We start from the raw sequence: 19968 nt of genomic DNA, 5'->3' as shown, positions 1-19968 counted from the left end.
TCTGCACTCTACACTACAAACTCACTCTGCACTCTACACTATAAACTCACTCTGCACTCTACACTACAAACCCACTCTGCACTCTACACTACAAACCCACTCTTTACTGTGCACTACAAACACACTCTGCACTCTACACTACAAACTCACTCTACACTCTACACTACAAACTCACTCTGCACTCTACACTACAAACCCACTCTGCACTCTACACTACAAACTCATTCTTTACTGTGCACTACAAACTCACTCTTTACTGTGCACTACAAACTCACTCTTTACTGTGCACTACAAACTCACTCTGCACTCTACACTACAAACTCACTCTGCATTCTACACTACAAACTCATTCTTTACTGTGCACTACAAACTCACTCTTTACTGTGCACTACAAACTCACTCTGCACTCTACACTACAAACTCACTCTGTACTCTACACTACAAACTCACTCTGCACTCTACACTACAAACTCACTCTGTACTCTACACTACAAACTCACTCTGCACTCTACACTACAAACCCACTCTTTACTGTGCACTACAAACTCACTCTGCACTCTACACTACAAACCCACTCTTTACTGTGCACTACAAACTCACTGCACTCTACACTACAAACTCACTCTGCACTCTACACTACAAACTCACTCTGCACTCTACACTACAAACTCACTCTTTACTGTGCACTACAAACTCACTCTGCACTCTACACTACACACTCACTCTTTACTGTGCACTACAAACACACTCTGCGCTCTACACTACAACCTCGATCTGCACGCTACACTACAAACTCACTCTTTACAATGCACTAAAAACACTCTGCACTCTACACTACAAACCCACTCTTTACTGTGCACTACAAACTCACTCTGTACTCTACACTACAAACTCACTCTGTACTCTACACTACAAACTCACTCTGCACTCTACACTACAAACCCACTCTTTACTGTGCACTACAAACTCACTCTGCACTCTACACTACAAACCCACTCTTTACTGTGCACTACAAACTCACTCTGCACTCTACACTACAAAGTCACTCTGCACTCTACACTACAAACCCACTCTTTACTGTGTACTACAAACTCACTCTGCACTCTACACTACACACTCACTCTTTACTGTGCACTACAAACACACTCTGCACTCTACACTACAACCTCGATCTGCACGCTACACTACAAACTCACTCTTTACTGTGCACTAAAAACACAGTCTGCACTCTACACTACAAACCCACTCTTTACTGTGCACTACAAACTCACTCTGTACTCTACACTACAAACTCACTCTGTACTCTACACTACAAACTCACTCTGCACTCTACACTACAAACCCACTCTTTACTGTGCACTACAAACTCACTCTGCACTAGGGCTGAACGATTTTGGAAAATAATCTAATTGCGATTTTTTAGACCAATATTGCGATTGCGATTTAGTATGCAATTTTTTTTTGGAAGTTCCTTATCTTCTGTATTATTCACTAAACACAAGCAATAAATCATTCTATAGTATGACCAACACATTAGATACAGTCAACATATAAACTGCTCTTTCCTGTAGGCCAGGCCTACGTGTTATGATGAAATTAGATGAATTGATGCATGAATTGATATGAACATATCTTTATTTAACTAATGAATTATAAAAAGAAAAACCTTCAATCACAGTAGAATATTGACATTGATTTAACTTCAAGCCTTGTAAACATGTAATATAATTATCATGACTTAACGTTTTAATAAAATCTGACAAACAAAGCACTGCAGAACAACAGGCCTGGTGAACATTAATATGAAAAATAAATACAAATCTTAGTATCTTACTGATCTCCAGTAACAGTAACAAATCACACAACAAATCACACAAACTCACACAATCATACAAACTAAAGTGCAGAAATAAGAACAAATCTCTGGCTCTACCACTCTAAAAATATTTAGATAACTCACAAGTCGTCGTAATGTAATATGTAAACGTGTGGATTGCACTTTTTAATACAATTTAAAAAGAAAAAGAAACACTATGAACATTAATATGAATTAAATAAATACGAATCTTACTGATCTCCACAGTAACAGTAACAAACCACACAGACTAAAGTGCACAAGGACAAGGAGTACGGCTCTGCCAGCCACAATCATCCTACTGTATGGTTCTCAGTAGCTCAGAGGTTTTTTGCCAGGAAAACCAGCATATCAACTTTTGCTGGTTTTAAGGAAGAGCGAGTACAAGTTACTATATTCCCTCCAGTGCTAAACAGACGTTCTGAGGGGGAACTTGTGGCTGGTACACAAAGATACTTGCGGGCCAACTTGCTCAGTTGTGGAAAGTTGATCTTGTGCAGCTTCCACCAGGCCAGGGGATTTTCTTCTCCGTCAATGGCAGGGGTAAATAGGTAACTATTCAACTCAGCCTCCACGACATTGTCAAGTTGCACAAGCAAAGCAGGAGATGCCACACTGGTCTTGAAGAAACTGCAGAGAGACTTCTTTGCCTTTTCCGCAGAGGGCTTTGCACTTTGAGCCTTCGAAACGGTTTCTGTACGGGACCTCTTCTCCTGCCAGATTAAAAAAAAGTTTTAGTTTTGCAATGAGGGATGAGGATAACATTGTCAGTATCATATTCAAGAACATTATTATTATTATTATTATTATTATTATTATTATTAGAATTTATCTTAACTTGTCTTGCTGACTGCTCCATTTCAGTCTTCAGTCGAGTCTTAATGGCAGGGATGTGGTCTGCTCTGATGTACTGTATTTTGAACCTCGGGTCCAGAAATGACGCAACGTCCAAAAGCTCCTGGGTGTCGGGGTCGCTATATTTCTCTTTGAGGTATGCCAGGACCTTGGTTTTAATTGACCTAGACAGGTCAGTGTCCTCATCATCTTCAGCCAGGAGTGATGCGGCCAGAAGATGGAGAATTGGCTTGAGGTAAGAGATGCTGATGTACTCCTCTCCAGAAAGAGCATCAGTAAATTCCTGGAGAGGATGCAGCGCCTTGTGAATGGACTCTAACACTTCAATATCCTGCCAGGTCGGGATGAGGTGGCGCGCATTTCGATCGCTTGACAATACCTGGGATATGGCCTTGATCTGTTCCAGCACTCTTGCAATCATCAATTCTTTGGATCCCCATCTTGTTGGGCACTCAGTTATGAGGGCATGCTCAGGAAGATTGAGCTCCCTCTGTGCCTCAGTCATTGCTGCCTTCTTCTTCCAACTGTGGGAGAAGTGCCCCACCAGCTTTTTGCACAGCCCTGTTGCTCTTGACACTCTGTCATCTTTCATTGCATTTTCTGAAAGAAATTTTAAAAAATTACATTAGTGTACTTCATACAATTTAAGTTGTGTGTTACTAGGCTATCACAAGCACGCACACATACACACACAGCTACATTAGAAAACAAACTTAATCATTCATTCAACTATTCTGTTCTTAATCGTTCACGTTCTCTTCTTATTCTCTCTCTCTCTCACACACACACACAGCTACATTAGAAAACAAACTTAATCATTCATTCAACTATTCTGTTCTTAATCGTTCACGTTCTCTTCTTATTCTCTCTCTCTCTCACACACACACACACACACACACAGCTAGCTACATTAGAAAACAAACTTAATAATTCATTCAACTATTCTGTTCTTAATCGTTCACGTTCTCTTCTTATTCTCTCTCTCTCTCTCTCACGTTATAAAAATACTGAAAGAAACTTACCAATGGCAAGATGTAATCGGTGGCCAAAACACTGGAGCCTGGTCCACTCGTTAAGCTGCGCTGCCTTCACCATGTTCGATGCATTGTCCGTTGTTACGCAGACATGGTTGTCTTCATCGAGGTCCCAGCTGGCTAGTCCCTCTCTCAGGCCGGCTGCAATGTTCTCCCCAGTGTGGTCGTCCGGGAAGTAAGCAGTCTGAAGACAGCGAGCTTTGAGGTCAAATCCTTCATTGATGAAATGCACGGTCAGACTCTGATAGGGTTCTGCTGTACGGCTTGACCACATGTCCGTGGTAGTAGCGAAAAACTCCGCTGTTTTTAGCTCCGCTGTGACTCTCTGCCTGCATGTTTTGTATAGCTCCGGTATGGCAACCTGGCTAAAATATGTGCGGGATGGCATGCTGTAACGTTTATCCAGTCTCTTTACCAAAGCCGTAAACCCAGCCTTGTTGAGGGGCATCATATCTTTCCCTATGAACTCCGCTATCGCCTGAGTAATTTCGCGGTGCTGTTTTGAATGTCATTCATATGGAGTTATACTGTCGAACATTTCGGTCAGTGATCCCTGCCGGGTGGTATTCGGCCTACTTGACACACTGGTGGTCGGGGTTTTAGCCATGCAAAGGTCATACATGGCCTTGTGATGTTTTTTTAAATGTTGGAACAGGTTTGTAGTGTTGCCCCGTGTTGTAGCTATGGTAGCAAGACACGTTCTGCACAATACCCTACTCTGTGCCGTATCTTCTTTCCGAAATCCAAAATACGTCCAGACAACCGACGTACTGCTCCTCTTTGACACTAAAGTATCCTCTTCAGTGTTCGGTACTGCCGAGGCCATTTTCACAAGATATGGCGTGGCAAGTTGTTATCTTCATCTACTGCTCTCACGTGTTTGACGTGCTCTCTGCATGTCACGTGAGCGTAGGGTAGCGTGCGTGTACGTGAACCCCACGTGGCCAGGTGTTTCCGACCCTCTGGTTAGATTGTGTAACATGGGGAAAACATTTTTTTTTTTTTTTTTTTTTAATCGCAGCCTTTGCGATTTGAAAATCGCATTCTATTACATTGTGATGTCGGTTTGAATTCGATTAATCGTTCAGCCCTACTCTGCACTCTACACTACAAACCCACTCTTTACTGTGCACTACAAACTCACTCTGCACTCTACACTACAAACTCACTCTACTGTGCACTACAAACCCACTCTTTACTGTGCACTACAAACTCACTCTGCACTCTACACTACAAACTCACTCTGCACTCTACACTACAAACTCACTCTACTGTGCACTACAAACTCACTCTTTACTGTGCACTACAAACTCACTCTTTCCTGTAGATTACAAACTCTTTACTGTACATTCCAACACAGATGCTGAAGGTAAAAGTGCCCCCCTAGTCAGATGCACAGGAAAATATTTCATTACATTACATTACCTTACAGTTACATTACATTACATTATTGGAATTTGGCAGACAGTTATTTAGCAGACGCTCCAGTGCGATGTACAAAGCGAAGTGCAAATCAGAACCAAGGACAAGTGCGTTGAAGACCCTAGAGGAAAGTACAATTCCAAGTCCTAGAGTGATCACTTGGATAAAACTTAATAAATCAACTTTCCAAGTAGCATACCACGGTTGGCAGCTAGAATACACCAAATACTAAAATAATTATACACAAGTGCAATTATAGCCTATAGCATACACGTTGCTTACATGGCTAATTATAACAGTGAGGTAGGGAGTTGAAGGTGCAGCCTGAAGATGTGAGTTTTCAGTCTGCGCTTGATAGTGGTCAAAGACTCTGCTGTTCTGACACCCACAGGAAGGTCAATTCCACCACCATGGGGCCAGAACAGACAGCAGTCATGACCGAGAAGTACAGGTGCAACTAGGAGGAACCGTCAGGCGTCCAGCGATAGTGGAATGGAGAAGTCTGGCAGATGTATAGGGTCTGATTAGTGTTTAGATATATGCTGTATTGGCTTTGCTGCTAACAATGCTTTTGGTATGGTAGAGGACTTGCATCAAGCTTCCAGGAGTACAATAGCAGGCTCACTGCCTCAATTACGTTGTTTTATTTGTTATGACATCAGTCATTTGTGACGTTAAGGGAAGCTTTTGGGAATTGTTTTGGGATAGTGCGTGAAACCTGGATACTGAAGAACAGCTCTGTGTTTGAAACCCTGGAAGTAAGGCCAGACTTTGTGACAGCTGCTTGTGGCATCATAGCCAAGGTCTGCAGAACTAAAACCCTGGGTTAGCTCCTCAAACCTAACCCTGACGTTACTGACAACATGGGTCCACCCTCCCCAGTAGAATGAGATGGCAGAAGTGGTGGGTGGCATTCAGCTTTGAGATGGGCTCTCTGTCCCCGTTTGTTCATTTTCCTATGACCTAAGCCCCTGTTTGATTTGCAGTGTGGTTTGCTGTTTGATTTGCTGTGCCATTTATTTAAAAAAAAATCTGACATGACTCAACTCAAGAAGATGAAATTCCATTTGAATTAAACTCACGCTTGTACAAAATGTGAATCTCTATGTTCTTGCTTAGTCTGACATGTGTATTAAGAACCTTAAATGGGAAAAACTCAACAGCCCTTCAATTCCCACGCTTTTGTATACACTCAGTGAACGCTTTATTAGGTATTTCTTTTTTTTTACACTTAACTGTCTTCTGCTACTGTAGCCCATCCACTTATCTGCATACCACTGTTGTTACACATGGTTATTTGAGTTACTGTCTCTTTCCTGTCAGCTTTGACCAGTCTGACCGTTCTCTGCTGACCTCCCACATTAACATTTTTGCCCACAGAACTGGCAGGTTTTTTTCTTCCATTTTCTGTAAACTCTAGAGTTGTGTGTAAAATCCCAGGAGATCAGCAGTTTCTTCCCCATTCTGATTTGGTCTTAACAACAACTGAACCTCTTGACCGTGTCTGCATGCTTTTCTGCATTGAGTTGCTGCCACATGATTGGCTGATTAGATATTTGCATTAACAATCTGATGTAGAGGTCTACCTAATAAAAGTGGTCACTGAGTGCCTATGCTAACAATATTATTTCAGAACAATACAATGTTGTTTTTTTTCACTCTTTTTTATTCACTCCAGACCCTCACTGTTCATTCCAGACTCACTCTTTACTGTTGTGGTTGTTTGGTACAGGTACTACGCGATCTGCTGCCAGCCCCTGGTGTACAGGAACAAGATGACACCTATAAGAGTGGCTCTGATGCTGGGAGGATGCTGGATCATACCATCTTTCATTTCTTTCCTTCCCATAATGCAAAGCTGGAATGCCATTGGCATCGAAGACTTAGTAAGTGAAGCCCTTTACAGTTATGCAATTATTTTAAGTGTATTACTGTTTTATTGAATGTCTGATTATCTTTATTCTGTTTTATTTCTGTATTTCCTGTATGCCTTTGTGTAAAATCCTCTGTGCACTGTGCCCAAGGAACAAAAGTGCAAACGAGTTTTAGATGCAAACTGTGACATCTCATTACCTGGAAGCTTGGCTTTCTGTGGTTTAAAAGCTTAGATTTTTCTAAGCTTCTTTCATCATTAGATCACAAGTCATTAACAGCAAATGCTACACTAATTCACTTTCAAACTAATTGTTCACCCAGAAGCCCCCTAGTTTCATTTAAACTTTGAAAGTGTGATAATTGTGTGTAAGGCGTGTATTGTGCAGCAGGGGTTTTCAAACTGGGTCCCCACTGTGCATGCTGATTTAATTCCAAACATTATTGCAAACTCTTCATTGTTGCCGATTAGACACATTTATGGATTAAAGTCACATTATGTCAGAAGTAGTTACTGTATGGCATGAATAATACATTTTGTATATTCACATTGCATGACTTAATCAGTCAGAAATGAGAAATGATTCCTTTAGGAAGAAGTTACATTTACCTTATCAAATTCTAGACTGACATGTAAACTTAATTGCTGAAGGTGTGAACATCTGGTCTCTGAAACGGAACTACAGAGACAAAGCAAATGGCAATGATTCACACATGCAAATTGCTTGGGGATTCTGTTTGAGAATCGCACACACGGGGGGTTGTAGATGGAGTTTGAGAACGACACACAAAGGGGAGGGGCCTAGACTAAGTTTTAGAATCACACACACGGGGGCTCTAGGCTGTGTTTGAGAACTCCTAATATGGGGCGGGTTAGGAGGTAGTTTGAGAACCCTACTGCATGTTATAACAGTTCAGTTTAGCAACTTTCAACACTTGGTGATGACTTCACATGGGTAAATGCTTTAACCAGATGAGCCACCCAGCAGTCCCTGCCATGACTAATTTTAATGCAAATCAGGTGTCTGATTCACAATGGTAGAAAATTACCACTCTCAGTAAACATGGGTTTTTTAAATGAGTCAAAACTTGGTGGTAAATTGGTGCGGTCTATTTAAAGGCCATGCAATGTGTAAATGTATCAGTGGCCATGGAAACTGTCATAGTTACAAGGCGAAGACACCACAAACATGTTAAATGTGCTAGAAAGTGTGGAACTGAAAGCAAATGTAGTAATCACTACAAGCTGAGTCATGCAATGCTCAAATTGCTTGACGACAAAGATGACAGTGGCTTGTGCAAAATATCTGTCTCGTTTCAATTTTAATTTTTGTCTCTGTTCAATGAAAATAGCCAAATGTATTAATTTGCTTCTATTAATTGAGATTTTGAAAAATTCTGTTTGCTGGTCATTCAACCAGTTTTGTCTGTGGTTCATTATTATTCGTGTACCATTATTGTGTGCCAAATTAGAATGAATCCCTTGTAAAGTGATAGTAAAGGTTGTAATTATGCTATTGAATGGGGGTTTGCTCAACCTAAAATTGATGCAAAACCAACCGCATACTTTATTTGTACATTTGGAGATAACTTGACTCTAAGTTTGAGTTTGAGTTTATACAAATTAATAGCACAGGACTACAGAGGAATGGCACAGATGTGGCAAGAGGCAGTCGTAGTGGAGAGAAAAAAAACCTTTTTCTCCACAAACCCCATTTTCAGTTTACCTGGGCTAGTGGAATCTGTGAATAACCCATACTTGGTTATGGAATGTGACTAGCCTTGATCAGCTTATCTGCTCAGGGAATGTGGTATGTTTCAAACGATGATACCACGTTCAGCCACCTGAAGTCTTTGCAGAACCTCAGGGAGCCATCAGGCTTCAGATCATTAACCCGGGGTTAAACCACGGACTACTCCCAGGACCAGTATCCTTTTTGCGTCCTTTGTGATGGTCATTTGCATTTCAATAGTACCCGTTAGGGCTGCACATTCACCATGAACATTGTGGCATGAGTTGCCTTGTGATCCTCAACCCATGTAGGTTTATAGTTGGTGTACCCACTGTAGCCTCCTTCTGCCAGGTTCCATCAGTGATAAACCTCACTCGCCTGGCTGGAAATTGTGGAGTTGGGCAAGCTGGTTATTGGCATGCTGCTGAACTCCTAGGTTGAGGAGGCTACAGGGAGGACACCTATACAGGAGTTCAAACGGAGTGAACCCAGTGGACACCTGGGGTCCTTCCTGCACAGCAAGAAGTATGTAGGATAGAGGCTGGTCCCAGTTGTGGTCATCAGCAGGGCCTCTTCCTGCAACACTCTCTTCCAACCCACAAGGCGGGCAATGTCCTAGACCTTGTCTTTGTGAGGAACTGCTCATGCTCCGATTTCACGGTTACCCCTCTGCATACATCTGATCACCACTTAATCTCATTCTCGGTCTCTCTTCCTCCCCATCCTCCTCCCCCTCCTCCCACCCACACTTCCTCAGCCCGCCGTAACCTCCACTCCCTCTCACCCTCTTCCTTTGCCAGCACCGTCATCGCCTCACTCCCCCCTCTTGAATCCTTCTTCGAACTCCCCACTAACTCTGCATCTGCCACCCTCCTTTCATCTCTCTCCTCCGCCTTTGACTCTCTCTCTGTCCGCCTGTCTCAAAGCCACCTCGCACATCCCCTCCCAGTCCTTGGATATCTGACACCCTCCGTACCTCCAGGGCCAGCCTCTGCGCAGCGGAGAGGAAGTGGGGGAAATCCAGAGACGCTTCAGACCTCACGACTTACCAGTCTCTCCTGGCGGCATTCTCTTCCGCTGTCACTGCCGCCAAAGCAAAATACTTTCAAACACAAATTCAGAACTCCGGTTCTAACCCCCGGAAACATTTCTCTATTTTCTCCTCTCTCCTCAATGCACTGCCTCCTCCTCCTCAGTCCTCCTTTGCTGCTGATGACTTTGGTGATTTCTTCGATGAGAAGGTCACAGTAATCCGTAGATCCTTTACAACCACCAACCCCCTCACCTTGCCCTTCCCCCCCTCTAGGCCCATCCCTTCCTTTTCCACTTTCTCCCCCCTTACAGACTCTGATGTTTCTCAACTCCTGCTCTGCCACCGCCCTACAACCTGTGCCCTTGACCCTATCCCCTCTTCTCTTCTCCAAACTATCACACCTGACATTCTCCCATTTGTCACCTCCCTTGTCAACTCCTCCCTGTCTTTCCGGCTGTTTTCCGGCATCCTCCAAGAGGGCCCACATCACTCCGCTGCTAAAAAAGCCTACTCTGGATCCCTCCATCATCCAGAACTACCGCCCGGCATCTCTTATTCCTTTCCTTTCTAAAACTATAGAACGAGCTGCTTCTACTCAACTTTCTTCTTTCTTTTCTAACAACAACCTGCTAGACCCCCATCAGTCTGGCTTCAGATCGGGCCACTCGACAGAGACTGCGCTCCTCTCCGTCAGTGAGTCACTCCATGCCGCACGAGCAGCCTCCCTCTCCTCTGTCCTCATTCTTCTAGATCTCTCTGCTGCCTTTCGACACTGTGGATCACTCCATCCTCCTGTCTGCCCTGTCAGCAACGGGCATCTGTGGCACAGCCCTGGACTGGATTGAGTCCTACCTCTCTGGTCGCTCCTTCCAGGTTGCCTGGGCTGGTTCGGTATCGACACCTCGGCCCCTCGCCACAGGAGTTCCCCAGGGCTCAGTCCTAGGCCCGCTTCTTTTTTCTCTTTACACTCGCTCCCTTGGCCCTGTGATCACTGCACATGGGCTATCCTACCACTGCTACGCGGACGATACCCAACTCCCCGTTGAGGTCAGAACTGTAGAATCTCTCCCCACCTTCAAGCGCAAGCTCTAGACACACCTCTTCAAGCAGCACCTCTCCCCATCCCTCCCTACCTCCCTGTGAACCTTAATTGTTGTCTCTGTGACTAGCTTTGTGTATCGGTATTTTTAGTTGGCTAGGTAAGCAGTGTTGGATAGTTAACTTTGGTCACTTTTGCTCTGTTTGTTTGTTTCTTTGTTCTCAAAAAAAAAAAAAAAGGCCCTCGTCCTTATCTTTGTTCTACAGGTAGCAGTTGAAATTGTACTTCCCTCTGGGGTCTTTCAGTGAACTTATCCCTGGTTATAGGTATGCACTTTGTTGTACGTCGCTCTGGATAAGAGCGTCTGCCAAATGCCAATAATGTAATGTAATGTAATTACCTTCCAGTGCGTGAGCTTCAGTGTCTGGCTGAGGCCAGGTGCTACAGGAGCCCATTCTTCACTGCCAAGAGTCTTGGCGGCAGCAGCCCCTCTCTCCACTGGACCCCCTTTGTTACTCGTACCTGGCTCCAGGTGTAACACAGGCTTTCATCTTGGTGCTGTGCAGAACATCCCTCAGGGCAGGACCTGGGTAGGTCAGACCAGATACGTCCAGGTTGGGAACTTTTGGCCAGTCACAGTGACCCGCAGTCCAGCCTGCCTTGGAATTTCTTCTTACAGGTCACAGACGTCCATGGGGGTGTAGTTGTAGTATGCCTGTAGTATGCCTGTAGTAGGCCTGTAGTAGGGCTGTAGTATGCCTGTAGTAGGCCTGTAGTATGCCTGTAGTAGGCCTGTAGTAGGCCTGTAGTATGCCTGTAGTAGGCCTGCTTGGCCTTTCCATTCAGGCTCATTCTTTGGGCTCCCACATCTCCTTCTCCTGCTGTTCTATTTGCTGAAAGGTGCACATGTAGTCCTCCACATTGTTCCTTTCACCATCTTTGTCAGACGTCCCTTAGCGGAAACAGGTTCGCCCTGGTGGTGGGACATGTTGCAGGGCTTCTGCAAGGTGGCCAACCTATTCCACTACTACTGGAGAGGCTCACTACTGACTGACAAGTGTCTCCACAAACACCAAAAGGAGGTCCTCAATCATGAAACTGTCGTGTCTAGGAAACGACAGTTTCGACGAGTCCAAATCTTCAATTTGTCGAAAAACATCTTCGCGAGGGAAAAGACGACACCACAGCAGCAAGTTCTTCAGGAAAATCAGACTGTATTAGCAGCAGCGCATAAAGCCGGATCAGTTCTCCAGAACTGAACCCTGACTGTCATTTTTACACCCATTTTATACAGTTACTCCACCTACAACTCCTCCTCAAACCTCATTCTGGCAAATCCCCCACACTGTTCTTGTCGTAACTCCTCCCAACGCTCCTCCCACAACGTCATTGTGGCAAATTGCCAACAGTCCTTATGCTCTGCCAACTCTGTACAAAGTTCAGGGCTTTCTGCCAACTACGAACAAAGTTCAGGACTCCCCCTGTCCTCACTTCACCCCGCACCTGCTCTTGGCAAGCTACCAGACCTCATAAAGTTCTGGATGCCCTCCCTCTAACACGTCATCCATACACGTCACTCTGTATCTTTCGCTTTTATACGACGAACTAAGCAGCAGTAATCATTGAAAATATACAGACAAACTAAACATTTCATTAATATTCACTTCTAATATACTTTTCTAATATGCAGACATACTAAACATTTGATTAATTATTCTCTTCTAAGGGAGTAAATGTACGTAGCATTCTTTGCTCTCATTTCAACCAGTTTCACTGTGGTTTCTTGTGTTTTCATAAGCTCAGCTATAATTAATGTTCTAGGTCAAATAGATACACTTCTGGCATAAAACATCGAGAGTCCCGGAGAAATCAGCTGTACAGTCATATCTTGCTCTGCCCGTGTCCTTGACAGTTTAGTCTACACAGTTCAAGACGGGCCCACCCCTGCCAGCTGGCTGCTGTGTAATTCTAGCACAATTTAGCAGTTAATCAGTTTGAAACTATACAGGGTACATATCATACTTTAATACAGATATATTGATAAACTTTTAGCACACATCGTCGAGAGTTTTGGAATAACCAGCCTGCTCACTAAGGTGGAGTCTGATTTTGACTTGTGATTGTTTATCATGCTTTTAGGAGGGAGATCTTTTGTTCTGTGAATTTTCCCTGACAAAACAACTGTTTCTCTACACAAAGATTGTAAGGAGCCCAGTTATTTACAAAAGCCTTTTCTATCTTATTTGCTGTGTGCTTGTGTCAGGCCCCGCATTCTCCACCAGTGTAGTGCAGGAATACAGAGGCATGGCACACATGCAATACACAGTAATAGTATTAATAACTGTTTCAACAAAACAAAATGAGAAGATAAAGCTGATACATGGAGGAGCCTGGACTGGCAACTACAGCAGCACAGAAGGTTAAACTGGCTCTGGCAAAAAAATAAAAATAAATAAAGAACTAGCCTTGGAGCAAAGGAAGCGATCTGCACTGCGGTATGCCGGCAACGTGTTTTGAGACCAACATTTCTTCCTCAGGCAGTCACTGAAAACATGACATATTATTGTACCTGTGAACTGTACTCACTTACTATTTGTGCCTCGATGTGTGCTTCCTCAATTTGCATCTATGCTTTGGTGAATCAGTCATTAATTTAGCATGGACAATGTTCTTGTGCAAAAAGCAGGATTACATTACATTACTGGCATTTGGCAGACGCTCTTATCCAGAGCGACGTACAGTTGATTAGACTAAGCAGGAGACAATCCTCCCCTGGAGCAATGCAGGGTTAAGGGCCTTGCTCAAGGGCCCAATGGCTGTACGGATCTTATTGTGGCTACACCGAGATTAGAACCACCGACCTTGCGTCTCCCAGTCATTTACCTTAACCACTACGCTACAGGATGAAATGCACTCCACAGTTTTTCTTTGTGGATCTACCGGAAAATTTAAAGTAATTACCTGGATACCTCCGTGATTATCACAGACAGCTTTCATCTCACTTCTCCCAAATGAAGACATTGCCCCACCAGAGGATTTGGATCAGTTATAGCACCATGAAAGATGCTTATTCCCCCAGGGGAATTCCGGCCTTGTAATTCCCTTTATTGCCTCATACGGGTAGAAAATAAAAACGGCCAAGCCTGAAGCAATATCTGTACAGAAGTGCACCAGCAAGTCCATAGAGGAGCTTCAAGACTGCATTGACCTTACTGATTATGATACATGATATTACTTTATATGTAATCATGGACAATTACAGAGACATAGTTTTGTCTTGCACCAGTTTCTGTGAGGAAAACAATCATAAAATACAGCAATGATAAATCCTGGTTCACCTCAGAGCTCAGAGGCCTGCACTCAATCAAATAAAAGTCATTTAAGAGCAGGAATAAGGACAGCTACAGGAAAGCCAAATACCAGCTGAGCAAAAGAATGAGTGCTGCCAAGATTTTATAAAGACCAACTTGAAGATAATTTTTCTGCCAATAACAGTTCAGCTCTCTGGAAAAGTCTTTGGAACATCACAAATTATTCCTCTCAGCAGAAGACCCCCTGCTTCCAAAAGAGCTGAACCAATTTTACGGCAAATTTTAATCACAAAGGAAACAAAATTAACTATGCACCACCCTCCTCCCCAGCCCCTGCCATCCAGTTCCCTGAACCACCTACTGAAAAATCCCTCCTCCCCCCACCCTCCACCACACTTCTCAGCCTGTTATCACTGGTGTGAGCTGGTTATTCCACCATGTCTGCTGCCTCATTAAAGCTGGTCATCTTCAATCACTCACTGAAACCACGCACTGTGTCTGCCTATTATAAGACATACAGTATGTTGTTGTTCTGGTCACGTCAATCATCATGAAAAACGTATCTTATTGTATCTACAGCCTAATGCTGTTACACATAATACACAGTACATACGCAGTGACCACTTTAATAGGTAGACCTGTACACAAGCTTGTTAATGCAAATATCTAATCAGCCAATCATGTGGCAGCAATGCATTGAATTAAAGCATGCAGACATGGTCAAGAGGTTTGGTTGTTGTTCAGACCAAACTTCAGGATGGGGAAGAAATGTGATTGAAGTGACTTTGACCGTGGAATTATGCCGAATCGGTGGTTTGAGAATCTCTGAAAATGTTGATTGCTTGGGATTTTAACACACTGCAGACTCGAGAGTTTGCAGAGAATGGTGCAGTAAAAAAAGCATCAACTGAGTGGCAGTTGCGTGGGCTGAAATGCCCTGTTAATGAGATGAGGAGAATGGCCAGACTGGTTCAAGCTGAGAGGAAGACAACAGTAAATCAATTAACCATGCATTACAGTGGTATTGTTATGTATGGTGCAGAGAACCCAGACGCAAACCACAGGATAATCCAAAAATCGTAGTTTAATGTTCAGTGGTCAAAAGCCAAGAGATCCAGTACAAAGCCAAGAACGAAAAGCAAAAGAATAGTCGAAGAAACAAGCGAGAGGTCAAAATCCAGGAAATCACAGGGCGAAGGTACAAAAGGGCAAAAACAAACTCGTAGTCAAAAATACAAAACAACACGTCGAAAAACCAGAAGATCAGATGAGCAAACAAAACAAGAGGGCAAGGCAGGTACAGAAGTCAAGGCAAAGGGGTGTCTATCATGAATCTCAATAATAAGGCTTACACAAAATCGGCACTTACTACGATCAACGTTCTGACAAAGAAGCATACTGAGAATGAGGTTTAAATACAAGAGGGAAGGTGACAATCTAGGCGGGGCAGAGAAAAAGGTGGGCTAAACAAATAGACAACAGATGGGGAAACATAATAGGGTAATAACATAATAACGGGAGGGAGACGAAAACGCGGACTGGATGCACGAAACAAAACATGTAAAACATACGGCTCCGGATTAGGGAGTAGACATTTGCATAGCTTGAAGACGTAGTGATAGTCAGAGACAGGTGCGAACACTTCGCTGAAACTAAACGCGTAATCAGGGATAGCATAGGGAGGCGGAGTTACAGAACAGTGCAGAAATACTAAGAGATTGCGTTAGTGAGTTAGTTACGTGAATATTTCTAAACTACCCAATAAAAGTGATTGTTAGTTAGTTAGTTAGACAGACAGTAAGTGTATTAATCGGATTAGTACTGTGCAAAACCTAGATTAGTAGTAGTTAGTAAGAATCGTGCTTTAGAACATTTAACTACCAAGAAAAAGCAGGAAGTAAGAATCGCGAGTTTTAGAAAAAATGTTGAAAACCCGAAAACTACCGTAACCACCCGAATAGTGGGACACGCAGACAGGGGAGTGACTAGACTGGTAAACATTCAGACGCAGACATAACAGGGGAGGACAATAGAGAACTGTAATGGAAAACATAAACCAGGTAACTATGAAAAATGAATAATAAACAAGAATAAACATGAAAACATACAGAGCAAATACAGAAACATTACAGGTATGCAGAAGAGCATCTCTGAGCTTGCATCATGTCAGACCTTGGAAATGGACAGGCTACAGCTACAGATGATCAATATGTCACAAAATTAACTCAATTAAGTAAATACCTTATAAAATGGTCACTATTTGCTTCTATTTTGAGTTTTTAAACCTCCAGAACCTATTTTAGCCAGTATGCTCATGAGGATAGGAGGGGAAGTAAATGTCATTTTTTCATTATACTTTTATATGTTTGTCTCTTAATGCTTTTTAGTTTGTAATTCCTTATCTCTGGCTTCTTGTGCTTCCATAAAAAGTGATTCATAGGGGAAATCACCCAGTTGGACTCACTGGAGCACTTGAACCGTTTGACTCTATTTGGATCAGCATTATGAATGGCTCAAACCTTGACATCGAACCTTGACATTGGCTAGTACACAGAAGTCATGGCAACGAATTAACTCCTCAATTGCTGACTACTTTCTTTAAATCTTGCAAGCCACTGGCAATTGACTGCTTGCATATGTCTGCACTCTTACTTCCTTAAGGTGTCTTTGAACTCTTAAAGTTCCTCCTGTTCCATAGTTTGTTACTAACATTCCAGTACCCTGGCAGTTATTTTCAGTTTTTGACTGGCCGGCCCTGGGATTGGGAAACAGTGTCAAACCTATAAATAACCTGTGGGTGTTAGGGTGGCAGGGCTCAGTCCAGCAGAGGCATTTGGGGCAATTTGGGGTCACACCCATTGGTAGGTAAGTAGGTAAACACACCAGGGCTTAAAACTTCCACAGCAGGTGCCTGAGACCAGGAACCTACATGAAAGGAGAGAGCGAGTGAACTGCAAGAAACCTGGGTGCCGTGGTGTAATTTGGTTTATGTTGTCTTTGTTTATTTGTATTTGCATTTTATTTTATTTATTTGAATATTTCTGTTTATTTATTTGTTTGATGTTTGATGAATCTCTCACTAGCTGCAAATAAATGGCAGTAAAAATCTCCCTGTGACTAGCTATTCTGTCCCTCACTGGGGTGTCACTGGGAATGTGACAGTTTGTAACACACTACATGGGACTTTGAAACAGTGTCAGAACTATGAATAACTTTCAGGGGGACAATGTATTGGTGCCATATTTGAAGTTTCTGGATATGGTATGAAATGAGGATGATCATATCTGTTATAACACTGACGGAGCCATAGGAAGAAGAGTTAACAAAATGCAAGAACCAATTGAAGAATATGGTCTAAAAGGTACAGCATATTTTGAGGATGTAAGTAGATTTTGAGGGGCACATGCTTTGTTTGTGAGGTTTGGAGAGAGTCACTTGGAAGGCGGACAAAAGACATCTTCCAGAGACACCTCAAAACCAGAAGCAGCCATTATGCATTGAGTTTTTACTTTCAATTTTACTAAACCTTCTACTGTCAGAAATTGGTTTGCTCTCATTGTTTAAAAGGTGGGTGTTGCTAAATTCAGTGCCTGGATTGAGATCTCCACAATTACTGACATAAATTACATAAAGGTGTAGTATACAACCGTTTTGAAATGTGGTTGCTTTATTTCAATATGTAAATTGTAAGTGTAGGAGGAAGTGTTCTTTAAAAAAAAACTATGTCACAACATCTTCTTTCACTGTGCCAAGCAACATCTATGAAGAAACGTAATTAAGGCATTGACAGTGAGGACAATACTATTTTAATTGTTTTTTAAATTTTTCCATATTATCAATTCAGAGTTTATTTGCCCTTTCACACTGTATTTTACCCATTCTTGCTTTGCTTTGAGTTTTTTTTCATTCATGTCCTCTGGATAAGACTACAATAGAATTTCCCATTCAGGGAATTGAACCTACCTTGTCAGGAGCTCAGTGCAGGAGCTACTGTATGACTTAAAATGGCCCCCTGCATATTGGAGGAAATGTACCGTATGCTCTGTGTTCTGTTAAACTGAAGTATTTGTGGTGTCTTCTGTAACCATGCTTAATGATGGTGTTTTTCCCCCTGACAGATCGAAGAGAGGAAGTTCAGCAGCGTTGCCAATGAGACGAACTGTGTGTTCCTGGTGAACCGCCCCTACGCTCTCATATGTTCAGCTGTGGCGTTCTACGTGCCCCTGGGGCTCATGGTGCTGGCCTACCAGCGCATCTATGTGACGGCCATGGAGCACGCCCGGCAGATCGGCACGCTCCAGCGGGCGGGGTCGGCCCCCGACAGCTTCTACGGCCCGGACCACCAGGGCTCCAGCCGCATGAAGATCGAGACGAAGGCGGCGAAGACGCTGGCGGTCATCATGGGCTGCTTCTGCCTGTGCTGGGCGCCCTTCTTCATCACCAACGTGGTGGACCCCTTCATCCGCTACAGGGTCCCCTGGCAGGTGTGGACCGCCTGGCTGTGGCTGGGCTACATCAACTCGGGCCTCAACCCCTTCCTGTACGCCTTCCTGAACCGGGCCTTCCGCCGGGCCTTCCTCATGATCCTGTGCTGTGGGGATGACCGCTACAGTCGCCATGGCAGCTTCAGCCCCCCCCGGCCCTACTCCGCCTCTGTCAACGGCACCTCCATCGCCCTCAGGTGAGCGTCCCCGTCCGTTTGCCGGAGATTCTTTCCTTACAGTGTCTGCAGGTTTAGCTCCAGTCCTGGAGGGCTGCAGTGTCTGCAGGTTTAGCTCCAGTCCTGGAGGGGGCCGCAGTGTCTGCAGGTTTGACTCCAGTCCTGGAGGGCCACAGTGTCTGCAGGTCACACCTGAACTTTAATCTGAGAACATATTAAACACATTCATTGTTCTATAATTCAGGCCTTTGACACATAAAGTATGGATTAAAACAGAAAGGCAAACTTTACTGAAGGAGAGATTGACACACTCCTAGATGAGATTGATGAAAGGCATGGCGTGCTTTCTGGTCGATAGTGGCATTCCTTGTAAAAGCAAGCTTGTTTCTTGGCAGTGTGTCACAGCCACTAATGAAATGGGCCGGGAAAATAGAGCAGTCAGAGACGCAAAGCGCCAGGGGAGAAGCACACTGAAGTATGCAGTGTGCAGCAGGCCCTAAAGCACATTGAAGTATGCAGTGTGCAGCAGGCCCTAAAGCACATTGAAGTATTCAGTCTGTGTCAGGCCCTAAAGCACATTGAAGTATGCAGTGTGCAGCAGGCCCTAAAGCACATTGAAGTATGCAGTGTGCAGCAGGCCCTAAAGCACATTGAAGTATGCAGTGTGCGTCAGGCCCTAAAGCACATTGAAGTATGCAGTGTGAAGCGGGCCTGTGTGCCTCTCCAGCCTGCAATGGCAGGCAATGTGCCTGAGACAAATCCAAGCCTGAGAGAGAGCGACAGCTACTTCCCTGTCGAGTAGAGGCTGCGTAAATAACTGCTTTGTTGTGATGTTTGATGTACTGGGTAAGATGATTGTAAAACCTCCATGAATAACACTCCAGGAGGGCTACAGTGTCCGTAGGTGTTTACATTTTCCTTTTATTTGGCTGCCAGCTTTGTGGTCTCATTAATATAGTCAGTGATATTAAATGAAACACAATTCCTGAGACTTACTAAAAACCAGAGAAGATTGTTTCCTGCCAGGATTTGATTCTGTTTTCGACAGAAAGACAAATTTGTGATTGAGGTCAGCATTAGGAAATTAGGGGTTTGTGTTTACTTTTTTAGTTCAGCCTGCTTTTGAATGGTCCTCTGGTTCTAAAGTTAGTTAG

General features: G+C 43.6%; 1 protein-coding gene across 3 annotated transcripts in view; it reads left to right on the top strand.

Moving 5' to 3' along the window:
* The window catches only part of si:dkey-247m21.3 (5-hydroxytryptamine receptor 4), a 121756-nt gene that overhangs the window by 54223 nt on the left and 47565 nt on the right, over nucleotides 1-19968 (top strand). For all 3 annotated transcript variants that reach the window (XM_061263230.1, XM_061263232.1, XM_061263231.1), the window contains exons 5-6: nucleotides 6899-7052; nucleotides 18273-18835. In XM_061263230.1, coding sequence (XP_061119214.1) covers nucleotides 6899-7052; nucleotides 18273-18835 — 717 coding nt within the window. The remainder of the gene's footprint in view (nucleotides 1-6898; nucleotides 7053-18272; nucleotides 18836-19968) is intronic.

The sequence above is a fragment of the Conger conger genome, chromosome 12 (genome assembly GCF_963514075.1).
Source record: "Conger conger chromosome 12, fConCon1.1, whole genome shotgun sequence".
NCBI classification, from domain to species: Eukaryota; Metazoa; Chordata; class Actinopteri; order Anguilliformes; family Congridae; genus Conger; species Conger conger.
The sequence above is the reverse complement of the archived record's forward strand: the minus strand, read 5'-3'. Positions and strand labels throughout refer to the sequence as shown.